Source organism: Zingiber officinale, chromosome 3B, assembly GCF_018446385.1.
Source record: "Zingiber officinale cultivar Zhangliang chromosome 3B, Zo_v1.1, whole genome shotgun sequence".
Taxonomy (NCBI): Eukaryota; Viridiplantae; Streptophyta; class Magnoliopsida; order Zingiberales; family Zingiberaceae; genus Zingiber; species Zingiber officinale.
This window is the reverse complement of record NC_055991.1, coordinates 1,733,924-1,746,223: the sequence shown is the minus strand read 5'-3', so window position 1 is coordinate 1,746,223 and position 12,300 is coordinate 1,733,924. Positions and strand designations below refer to the sequence as shown.

The 12,300-nt window shown below is 34.6% G+C and overlaps 2 protein-coding genes across 5 annotated transcripts; both read left to right on the top strand.

Annotated features, from left to right (window-relative positions):
* Positions 1–2,936: 2,936 nt before the first annotated feature.
* Positions 2,937–5,866, top strand: LOC122055460 (mediator of RNA polymerase II transcription subunit 20a-like). Its single transcript, XM_042616912.1, has 4 exons — positions 2,937–3,069; positions 3,166–3,496; positions 4,427–4,516; positions 5,421–5,866. Exons 1-4 carry the CDS (start codon positions 3,056–3,058, stop codon positions 5,643–5,645), a joined length of 660 nt encoding a protein of 219 aa, XP_042472846.1. The 5' UTR covers positions 2,937–3,055; the 3' UTR covers positions 5,646–5,866.
* Positions 5,867–6,732: 866 nt separating this feature from the next.
* LOC122055458 (long chain base biosynthesis protein 1b-like) lies at positions 6,733–11,971 on the top strand. 4 transcript variants are annotated; one of them, XM_042616910.1, is made up of 14 exons: positions 6,733–6,933; positions 7,329–7,450; positions 7,565–7,659; positions 7,814–7,905; positions 8,772–8,865; positions 8,955–9,027; positions 9,182–9,314; positions 9,954–10,128; positions 10,422–10,562; positions 10,638–10,733; positions 10,820–10,961; positions 11,115–11,242; positions 11,315–11,485; positions 11,680–11,971. In XM_042616910.1, the coding sequence occupies exons 2-13, from the start codon at positions 7,345–7,347 to the stop codon at positions 11,477–11,479; spliced, it is 1,440 nt and encodes a 479-aa protein (XP_042472844.1). In that variant the 5' UTR covers positions 6,733–6,933; positions 7,329–7,344; the 3' UTR covers positions 11,480–11,485; positions 11,680–11,971. The 4 variants fall into 4 exon arrangements, with proteins under 4 accessions (XP_042472844.1, XP_042472845.1, XP_042472842.1 ...); XM_042616911.1 differs by having other exon boundaries at positions 6,734–6,920; positions 11,315–11,557; XM_042616908.1 differs by having other exon boundaries at positions 6,734–6,933; positions 11,315–11,557.
* The last annotated feature ends 329 nt before the right edge of the window (positions 11,972–12,300 follow it).

The following is a 12,300-nucleotide window of genomic DNA, read 5'->3' as shown; positions in this document are numbered from 1 at the left end:
CAGTTTGTTCTAATAACAAAAGCTGACAGGCGTGTAATAGGATTTATGACACAACAACAGATTGTGGCTCCCCTCTGTCTACCATTTTCTGATGTTGTTATCGCCTAGTCTTATACAAATTTGGCTGGTGGTGCTTGTGCAATAGGAGATTAACCACTGAAAGTTTGTTGAATCCAAAAGCTATGGCAAGATGGACTATTAGTGAAGCATTGACCAATTTACTTTGGGCAAAGATTACATCTCTTGGATATGTAAAGGCAGTATTAATTGGATGTCTACTGCCAAACTAGACGAAGAAGGAACAACCATGTATGATGTTACAACTAGGTATTGCCATCGATGGAGAAATGATAGTCTTTCCAAAAGGTTAGATAAACCAAATTAATCGACCAAAGTTAAAAATTTAGTTCGGTTAATTCAAAATTTTATTTTTTAAAATATCGATTATTTTAGTTAAGTCGGATTCTATTTTAAAATTTTGAATTTGATTAAATTGATTAAACCGAATTTAGCTATTTCCGAATTGAATGTTTAAAATTCCTAATTATGTAATTTGTGACTTTCCTTCCCTCCCAAGTCCTGATTTAATTAAAAATTTGATTATTTCGATTTTTAACCGATTTAATCGATATTTTATTGATTCGATTTAGTCAAATTTTATATGAAAATTTGATCAATTTGATAAGATAATTATTTATTTATTTATTAAATTTTAATTTAAATGATTCAGTAGTTAAATTATTAACCAATTGCACCGTGGTGCTGCTTCTAACATGGTTAGTGGGTACAATGATTGAACTATATTTGAATATATGTTAGGAGGAGAAGTTATATATAAGTATTTCTGTTTTTTTATTTGTGTGTGTGTGGAGGCTGCAACTTCTACTAGTGAGACTAGTCACCTCCCAAACAAAGGATATATCATGTATTTCAAGCTTTATTTAAATGGGAAAAAAATCTTATTATTAGTATCCATGATTAAGGGGCTGATGAAATTTTAATGTTGTAAAAGAAATTATGAAGGAGCTGAAATTAGTATTCATTCTATAATTGTTAATGATCACACCATGTTAGAGTTGGGGGCAAAGTATCAGAAACATCCTGATGTTTTGTTAGTTAAATCAGAGAGCCAAAGTTGATTTCAATTTGCATGTAATAGGAAAAGAGTTTGTTACAACAAATGAGTTCTTATCATTTTCATGATCAAATATTCAAGCTTGACGATATTCTTTACGATTAGAGATTGTTTTTAAGATTCGGCTCTGTGGCACATTAATAGTTTTACCTTGACTCTCCTTCAATTTATAAAATTAAGACAAAAAATCTTGTAAAAAAATCATATATATATATATATATATAATTTCTCAAAAGGTACTTATATTTTTAATGTTTACCCTAGGCATACCGAATTCTGAATTCTTAGAATTCATCTATTTCAATAAATTTTATTGGTCAAAATTTGATCAATTAAAAATGAATGATAATATATGCATGTATATGTATGTAATTAATATATAAATATTATATTACTAAAATATCTATGTATATGCATGTATGTATGCATGTATTCTGGTTGATCAAATTCTGACCATTTAGTATTATCCTTCAAACTTTAATTAAAATAAAAAATTATTTTTTATATCTAAATCAATTAAACTGAACCGAATCAAATGATTAAAAAAATTAATTCTTTTATTAGGTAAGTTGTTTCTATAAAAGTTATTGATGATATTATTTTTTAAAAAAATTAAGTCATTAAATTCACAATAATCTTTTACATTTATTAATATTTTTATTTTTAAAGTTTTACAAAATGTTAACAAAAATTAAATAATAAAATTCATGATGATCTTTTAATTTTATTTTATTTTTTATTTTTTTAATTAAATATTAAATAATAATAAAAAAGGAATATATAAAAAAATTATCAATGTTTCAAAATTAAAACTAAAAATATTAATAAATTTAGGAAATTATCTTGAATTTAATAACTTATTTTTTATAAAAAAATAGGTTTTTAATATTATCAATGAATTTTATATGATTTTTTGATAAATAATTAAAATTTTATTTTTATAAGATTTATTTAAATTCGATTCCATTTAAATAAGAAATTTAATTTTTTATTTTAATTTACAGTTAAAACAGAAGGATGTTTTGAGAATTAAGTGTGTTTTTTTAGTAAAAATATGGTTTATCTTTTGACAAATCTTAAAAAAAGAGTGTGCTCTTGTGAAAATACGTAATAATTTAACCATCGCTGCAAATGAACCAAACGTCCGTGAATAAGTTTAGTGTTTGGTTTGATAAGAGTTTGTTTATGTTCATTCAATATACATAAAATTAATTAAATAAACAAGTATGAACAGCTCGTTAAGCTAAATAAACAAGCTTGAACACATATGTGTTCAACTCGTTAACATTCATGAATCATATTCATTAATAAAACTCTTTTCAATATGCTAAATAATTAATAAAATAAATAAATAAATAAATTTAAATTATCAAGCTCAATAACCAATCAAACAACTAAAAGTTTCAAACTATCAAACAAACTTGAATTGAGAGCTTGATAACATCTAAACGAATCAAACTTGAACCAAGCTCAAGCCAAGCTTGAATTGAGAGCTTGATAATATTTAAACGAACTAAGCTCAAGTCAAACTTCAAATAAGTTCAAGCTCATTAAAAATAAACTAAGTCAAGCTTGAATACTCATTTAAAAAGTTTGGTTCGTTTTAAGTTCGGCTCGACTCGACTTAATTATCTTATCAAATAAATTTAAATACCTCAAAATTTAGCTCAGCCCGACTTATTTACCGTCCTGATTTTAACATATAAGAAAACATTGAATGCTTGATAATATTTTTGATTTCAAATAAAAAATCTGAACCGTTCTGGATCCATTTAAGGTCTAGGGTTTAGAGTTTGTGGACCGACGATAATGAACTGCGGTGAGCGATATAATAATTTTTATTATTTTCAATTATTTAATTAATATTTGGCCTTTCCCTTGCGTTGCTATCCAAATCGCCGATCCATCCAAGTGGCCGCGATGCCCGTGAAATGGTAAGAGAACGATTTCTCTTTCTCGATCTCTGCCTTCTTCGATCGGTCTGAGGTACAAGTTTTGCGGTAGCCCTAACAATGGATCTACTTGCGCAGGCTGATGCACTGGCAACCCAATCAGGGCTCGACCCTGAGCAGCCAGGTACTGGCGGAGGTGTGTCAGTGCGTGGAGGGCTTCGGCGCCGCAGCCAAAGACAGGAAGTGGCGGACCACGCTCACCTTCTACCGCCCCATGGCCCGTGACAGCGCCGCGGCCCCGGTAAGCGACGTACCTCGCGACCTCCTCGGCATCGCCCTCCACGATCGCCCCTCCGCCTACTTCTTCATTCTACGGCACCACCGCATCATCCTCCAGGCCGACGCCAACGTGCAGCTCCTCATGGATAAGCTCCAGTCCTACAAGGCTCGCGTCGTCCTTCACTTCGAGGTGCGTGTCCGATTTTTTTCTTCTTATTGCATCTTCTTCGGCTGGATTGTCTGGGCAATCACGGCAGCGATGACATTCGTTTCCTTTAGGAGAAAAAATCGATCTTTTGCTGCAATTGCCATTCGATTAGTTTTGGGGAAGGACAAAATTCGTACAAATTACATTTCTGTTTATCTTCGTGTTTGTCTTTGATGCATTATTGCCTTGTTTCTTAGGTTTATCTTAATTAGTCATATGAACTTTGAAATTTGGATTGAAATGAAAAGAAGTTTGGTAGAGACAGACAGGTATGTAAGCAAAGAAGAATTTTGATCAAGACACAAAGGGTATTCTTTTAGAAAGGCAATTGAATTAAGAAATGGTTTTTAGTGTTTCTGTGTGTTATGTCTTTATAATTGGCTAAAGTATACGCTCTAGGAGATTGGTAGGAGGCTCCAATTGTTGAACCTTTAACAGGTCCAGAAAAGCCCTTGTTCACCATCAACCAATTTTATAGCTGATTTTCATTGCATATCATCTCAGAACAGTCCATTCTCAAGTGTAATCATGTTTGAATTTTTGGAAGGCATGAATGATCCTTAATCTCAGAGGGAGAACTGAAAAAAGAAGAAGAAGACAATCAGCTCTGCTAGACAAAATTAGCAACAGAAAGTAGGAACTCAACAAGAGTTTGATGGCTATGCCTAAGTAGGAACTCTAAATTTGATCAAGTGAAACTAGAAAAAAAATTAAGAAAATTGAATGAAGGAAAGTTGTACAACTCTATCGATTTGCATAAAATATGCTGGATTAAGTTCCGCTTAGACTTCACTTTTTGATTTTATTTGGTCTTTTCTTGCATGTATGAAATATCTATTTCATTTGGTAATTTCTTACCTTCAATCAAATTAAGGGTTTCCTTTTGTTGATTCTTCCTCCTTTTTGACACAGGGATCTCAATATCAACTAGGAGATTTCCAGCTAAGAGTGGGAAAATGTGGTCCATCAATGTCCGAAACATTGAGGGGAATCATGATGGAGGTAAATACTGAGGATTAATTTTATAATATCTTATTTCAGTTCAGTTTAACTTATCTTTTTTTATGAGTTGACCATCAGGCCTGCTTATCTCAACCGTTGTCAGAATCGTAATTGTCACTATGTTTTAGAAATTGGAGACAATTGAGCTTCTTTTCCTCTCTCATTAGTTTTCTAGTATATCAAGCGTAATTGTAAGATTTTATTTTTTCCATTAAAAAAAGAAGATTTTTTTTTTTTTTTGGTTGGCTATTATGGGTGCGCAATTGCAGTTTTTAAGTGTGTCAGAACTGTGGATTTAGTGCCATTTTCTTATTGATTTGTTGTTGATCAATTGTAAGATTATTACAGTGCTAATGCAGTAGTATATCTATGAAACTTTAAGCTTGTGGACTTAAGCTTGTTTTATTCAATCTTCCACGTACTGCCTTTCAAAACCATTCTAAGGGATACCCTCACAGGATAACTTCCACAATGTAGTTTTTCAGATGTCTCCATTGTGGGTATTCTCGCAGCCAAGAATTATTGTCTCTGGGTCATTTAACCAGCAGATCAATTGCAGCTGTCTTGTCACTATAATGCCTCCATGTTCAATCAGTCAGTGTTGTTCTCTAGGAAATCTCACGTGTATCTTTGTGCATGTTAGGTAACTGTGGCGTATTTGCCGAATAGTTAGGAAACTGTAAATTGATCGATAACTTTGGTATGCATGAAATTTTACAATCATTGTGCCCATTTTGTTTATCTTATCAAACCATACCAATTCAACACTAGCTCTTTTATGCTAGGAATTAGGAATATGTTCTGTTAAATGGAGGTATCCTTGTTATGGTGTTAGATCTATTCTTCATTCTAATGTTACCTTTTGGGTGGGTCAATTGATCTTTTTTGCGGATTTGGTTTGCAGGTTGAGTATCTTCCTTTATCTTCAATAGAGAAGTCCAGACCAATTATGGAAGCGTTCTTCGACATATGGCACGAAACAATCACCAAAGCTTCATTGCCTGGTCATTTCGTGATCAGCGATTCAAACTTCTCTGACTACGGTTTACAGGACTATTACTCTCCTCAGCACACTTCCCTTCAGTACGCGACTTGCATTGCACAACTCATGTCTGCCGGAAGAAGCTGAACTTGAATATCCGAAAGAGTTGGCGCTTCACCCTCGGTGCCACGTGGACCCTTCAGGGAGATGAAATTATGCATTTTGCCTATTCTTTGATAATTTTGGTGGCAGTAGGATTGATAAATTATTGTAGTAATGTTAGTGTTATCAAATCTGGTTGCTGAATGAATCCTTGTTTAACTATTCTTCTTTTTTTAATATATCCTCATCTGTATGGTCTACTTGAATTGCTTGTGTTGTTCAACCCTAAACTTTAAATCCTAAACTCGTATTTGTTTAACATACAACATCATTGTAACAATGTCGAACTCAATTCCATAGAACATAATGTTTCAATAGTTGTTCTTTCCCAATTTGCTAAACCTGAATTGCTTTAGCATTCAGATGTGAATCTCCAAAAGTGTAGGACTTATATTGTTAACAGGATACATGTTTGGAGAGGTATGGCCATTGAGCTTATGGAGCTTATCGGCTACCGAGCATCCAAGTCTGGTTTGGTGCGGTAGTCAAGTCCTTGCGAACCGATGTTTCTCCTCAGTTCCGAATGCCTGTTCTCTGAAACGATCAATTATATGATTAATAAGTAACAGCAGGGTTAACTTGTACATCCGCGTTGGGTGATCAATGTAGGTGCCTCTCATGGCGGAGGTATCTCCGTGTGTGAGGGTCGCCCACGCTGGTCGCCCAGCATGGATGTACATGCTAATACCCTACTAATAAGTAAATAAACGGTCATCAACTAGTAATTAGTTACCTTTGTTTAACATGTAAATACTACCATCAAATCAAAAATCAACTGAAAAAACAAAATGAATATTAAAATTTGTAATGGTAAATAACTTTAAAACATGGATCAGAAACTTGTGGGGTTTTTTTGAAAGAACGAAAATAATTAGGGGTATTTGGAGAAAAAAGTTATCTCTCGAGGAGCATTTAGAGAATTTCCCCATAAAATTTAGTTAAGTGTTGTATATTTCCATAAATACCCTCGTGTCATCCACCAACTAACTGCCTCCTTTGTCCCTGTTATTCCGTGCAATGGTGGTACCGTTTCGTCATTTCAGTGTTTGCGATATAATGGAAAAGAACAGCATCGCTACTCACCGCTCCTCTTGTCGTCGTCGTCGAGATCTTCGAAGACTTCCTTTCCTCTCCCGATATCTCCCATTTGAATCCACGATTTTCCATAGATTCCGAGCCATCTGAAGTCTTCCGTTGGAGATTCGAAAGAAGACGCCGGTTTCTCTGCATTCGGACTAGGGCTGGAGCTGGAGCGTCGCGGTGCGTTGGAAAGGTGACTTTTTTTTCGTCTTATTTTAATGGTTTGTGGTTCTGGATCCGGGCGTGCTGCAAAGCGATTTCGTCCCGATATCTTGATTTGTTTGCTATTTCTTCTCGGCAAAAGTTCTCTTTTTGGATTTAAGAGCTCTCAGATCGAGCAAGGTATGGTTAGGAGAGAAATGATTTCTCGTTTTTTATTTGTTTGAGGGGGAATGTCATGTGGATGTTTGGTTTTCTCATTGAAGAGTTTGAAATTTTATTTTTGTACAAGAATTAACCTTCGTTCGCGTGAATCGAGCTTGAAGAAGTTTTCAATTGTTCAGATTCGTAGAGGGCAGGAAGAATTCGTAGATACAAGATTGTTCGATTGGATCCGTGAGTTTTCTTTCATACTTTGCCTTCTTTCAGTCTGAAGGTGGAGGTTATGGCTTCGGCTATTGTGAACGCGACCACGGCAGTAGTTGAATGGGCTTCTATGGCTTTCGATGCTCCGTTTGCTGACGCTGTCGTGTTTGGGGTTCATGTAGATGGTATTTTATGTTCTTAGTTCATTGTTAAATTGAAACTTGCTATGGAAGTTTAGTTGTGCCACGATTTTCTAAACTGAAAAAAATTATCTTGTGCTGGCTTTTTCTTGATGGAAGGACACCTTGTTGTTGAAGTGCTACTTATTGCTGTGATACTGTTCCAACTCACTAGAAAAAGTTATAAACCTCCGAAGAAGCCACTTAGTGAAAAGGTTTGTCTGCTAATTGGATTTAGTTTTTTAAGCCTATACTGGTGTTTTTTTTTTTACTTCCCTTACAGTTCAGCAACTGTCCTAACTGTCTCATGAAAATAAAATTAGTCTATTTCTTCTAAAATACTAGTGGATCTTATTTTTATTTCTGCAGGAAATCGATGACCTTTGTGAAGAATGGGTTCCTGAACCCCTTCATCCACCTATCACCGAGGAGATGAAAGTTGAGCCTCCGACTTTAGAAAGGTAGGGAGAATCTTATAGCTGTTTGGTGTTTATGAAGTTGAGTAAAACTTGTATGGCAAATTGAGCTTTACTAATTAGCAAGTATGTGAGGTTGTGATCTGTATTAATTCTTGTGAAAGTTGACTCATTTACTTATCCATGAAGCTTAAATAATCAAGAATGAAACTGACCTATTCAATTATATTCTATATATCTTCTCTCATGTATGAGCAAGAGGGTTGAACTATATAACAAACTAACCCAAGTTGAACAAGTGAACTGCCTCCATTTAATTGGGGATGCATTACTGACAGAACTCAACCACAAAAGATAACATGAAAATTAGCAAACCACCTTCTCCATGTACATTTTTCTCAAGTCTTTCAACAATACTAAAAAGGCACATAGGCCGTGGATCTGTTACTCAGTATGTTGTGGAGAAAATATTCATAGAACATCTTAGATTCTTATGTTTATTGCCTGATTTGGTTATGTTGTTTCTGCTATCTTCATAACTTTAAACTGACACAAAACTCATATTGGTCACTGATGATGCTAACATAGTTGTCATATACTCATATGTACCATAAGATAATTAAAGTAGCTAGCATTAGTAGCAGGCCATTAATTTGAATATCTATATTCTTATGAAGTTAATATAGGCTATAGGAGGAATTTAAATATTTTTTAATACAATAAATATGCCTTCTGTTGTAGCTATTTTAATTTTGAGGTATCAACCAACACTAATCCATTCAAAATTATTCAAAAAACATTCAATTGTTTGACCATTTTTGAAGTTGTTATCCTTGATGAGATAAAGAAATGTGAAACCTCATAATATATGCACACATCTTTTACTCCTAACAAAGAAATATTTGCTGCAGTGCTGCTGGGCCGCATACTGTAATTGATGGAAAGGAAGTTGTGAACTTTGCTTCTTCTAATTATCTAGGATTAATAGGCAATGAAACAATAATCGTGAGGAATCCGATCTTTATTTTTCCTCCCTATCATTTCTTGTTATTATTTCTCAGAAATATTTCATAACAAATAGCAAGTTTTTTCAGGATTCATGTGTTGCTTCCTTAGAGAAATATGGTGTCGGTTCTTGTGGTCCCCGTGGCTTCTATGGAACAATAGGTCAATTTTCTCTTCTACTTGGAGTTCTATACTGTTGATTATTTTGTCCTCATTTTTTTTGCCTTGTAACTCTACTTATCCTTCAAAACTATAGTGGAACATTTTTTAGAGCTATACCAAAACAATTCTGAAATAACAAGTTGGGTTATTGCAGATGTCCACCTTGATTGTGAGAAGAGAATTGCGAAGTTCATGGGTACTCCAGATTCAATCCTATACTCATATGGCATCTCAACCATTTTCAGTGTTATTCCAGCATTTTGTAAGAAAGGAGATATCATTGTTGTGTAAGTTAACTTGACACATATTCCTTGTACATTTCCTTTTAATTATATTGCTCGTATTCTAAATATGCAACTCTGTTATTTGAAAGATAATGCTACTATTTGTTCTTAGCAAATGGGGAAAATATGTGCTGCTTGAAATTGTTATCTTCTTAATAGATTGGAAGTGAATAATGATCACATTCCTGTAGAAGTTTTATCTCATGCAACTTTAACTTATGCATCATTGTGATTACATGAAATCTGAGTGACTGAAAATCTCTATCATGGATGTTTATAAAATAGGTCAATCAATCATTGTTATTTCAGTTGATGATATCTTGATTCATAATGATCAAGGAGCCATCTGGTTTCTGTTGAAGACTGCATTCTAACTGTCACTAGATTTCTTAGCTGAGAGACTTGTGCTTAGGTTGTAATAAACAAAATAAAGAACATAATAACTCTCCTAAGTTGTGAACTCAACAAATTTTTCATCAATAAAAAATGGATCAAGATATTATGATTTTCTTAGGCTTAGAATCTTCTCGTTATTCTAGTCGATTGCTTTTTTTGTGTTTGTATTACATAAATAGGTGTACCAGATTCATTCATGTAGTCCATTGCCATAGTAAACTTCTTATGCTTTGCTTGATCTTTCAGAGATGAGGGTGTTCATTGGGGAGTGCAAAATGGTCTTTATCTCTCCAGAAGTAATGTTGTTTACTTCAAGCACAATGATATGGCGTCATTGGAGAGCACTTTGGAGAAATTGGCTCATGGTAATAAGCAAGCAGAAAAGGTCAGACGCTACATTGTTGTTGAAGCATTGTATCAGGTATGCACGAGAAATTTTAGTCAACACCCTTGCACTGCCCTGATTCATTCAATAAACAACTGACTCAAATCCCTGTAACTATCATCCCAATTTGGACCTACTTTTGTTACAGTAGATGATTCTTTTGGTCATGTAATCAAAATCACCTGTGAACACTACTAATGGCACTCACTATACAGATGTGAATTTCATATATTTAAAGTACTGATTACAACTGAAAACACGAAGTTTCCTGTATTTGATAGTTTATATTTTTATGCCTAAACAACTGTTGTGGTTATGGGTAAAATCAGAATTCAGGTCAAATTGCCCCATTGAATGATATTGTGCGATTAAAGGAGAAATACCGCTTTCGGATAATATTGGAAGAAAGTCATTCTTTTGGTGTACTTGGAAACACTGGGAGAGGTCTTGCCGAGCTTTATGGAGTTCCAGTATGTATACCACATCTTTTGTCTCCACAGTCTGCATGTTTGTTCAAGGTGGTTTCTAATTGGTTGAGTTTGCAGATTGAGAAGATTGATATAATAACCGCTGGTATGGGAAATGCATTGGCAACCGATGGGGGCTTTTGCACTGGAAATGCCAGAGTAGTTGATCACCAAGTAGGAAAATTTTGTGTTTGTTAATGTGAATTGCTCAATCATGTCGGCTTACCTCTATGTTACTCTGTGGAATTTTGTTTCTCCAGCGTTTGAGTAGCTCGGGGTATGTATTTTCCGCGTCTTTACCACCGTATCTTGCAAGCGCTGCTGTTGCTGCAGTGAATTACTTGGAGGATAATCCATCTGTCCTCATGACATTGAGAAGGAACATTCATCTACTTTGGGAAGGTGAGTTCTTACTCCTGCAAGAAACCCTTTTCTGCTAACTGATATGGTACATCCAAAGCCCTTGTTTACTCTTCCTCTTCACAGCCTTTAATCACTTTTATGGTACTAAATGATTTGGTACTTAAATGAAAATTTGACTCTTTGTGAGTGCAGGCTTGTCTGATGTACCAGGATTGATGATTGTAAGTGATCCATTGTCGCCAATTGTCTTCCTAAAACTGAAAAATTCTACAGGATCGCTGAAAAATGATTTGGAACTCCTTAACAAAATTGCCGAAAGGGTTAGTTGTTGATTGATCATAACTAGATACAGAATTTTGCCTGAGTGAATTAACATGCTTGGCTTGGACCAGGTACTAAAGGAAGATTCTGTTTTCATTGTGAGCACAAAAAGGTCCGTTCTTGATAAGTGCCGCCTTCCGGTAGGCATTCGCGTGTTCGTTTCAGCAGGTCACACTGAATCTGACATCAAGAAAGTGTCTGAGTCATTGAGAAGAGTTGCAACCGAGAATTTGTGAAAAATGGTTCGAAACTTTGATCTATAAATCTCTTATTTTTCCTACTACTGTGTTTCAATGGAGAAGATGAGGGGAAAAGTAAGTGCAGGATTTACATTCCAAATTTTATACACATACTAAATTAGAACATGTAGATAAAAGAGTTTAACGAACTGTTGATTTGGATGTCTCATTGAACTAATTGTCATGTAATTGCACAGATGTAATGGTGTTTTTGTTGAATATGGACCAAAAGAGTAGATCAAACTTGTGCATATCTTCGGACCAAATCAACTTCCCTTGGACATGAAAACTTGTGGACTGTGACACTTCGCTCCATAAACTTTCGACTGAGAGATATGCCCAGCAGAGTTCTGAATGTCATTCTGGTAACCCTGTAACAAAGTAGTCAACTGGATTACATTTAAATGATTGAGATGGATAATTTCTTTGGAAAGGCTTGTTGATGCCATTTGTATTGCTTTAAGAATGATTTATCATTTGTTGCTGTTTGTTGGATAGGTTTTATGTGAACCAGTAGGAGACTGATTCAACCCTGGTTGGTTTTAAAAAATTCTAGACCTACTTGGTCGATTTAGAATAAAGATGAAAGCAAGTTATCATCACTCTTTCTGCTAAATCTTACTTCTAATAGATTCCATGATCATAAACATGGTTCGATACAATGAGCATAAAGTTGTGATCAGAACTACTAGCTTAGCCAAAACACCGCGAAAGTGTTTACCGTCGTCGGATTATTGTTCGCAACAAAACTACAAGACTTATAGAATCACTTGTAAATTGGAGGCTTCAGTTCATTACAATCTAGTAGAACTCGCAAG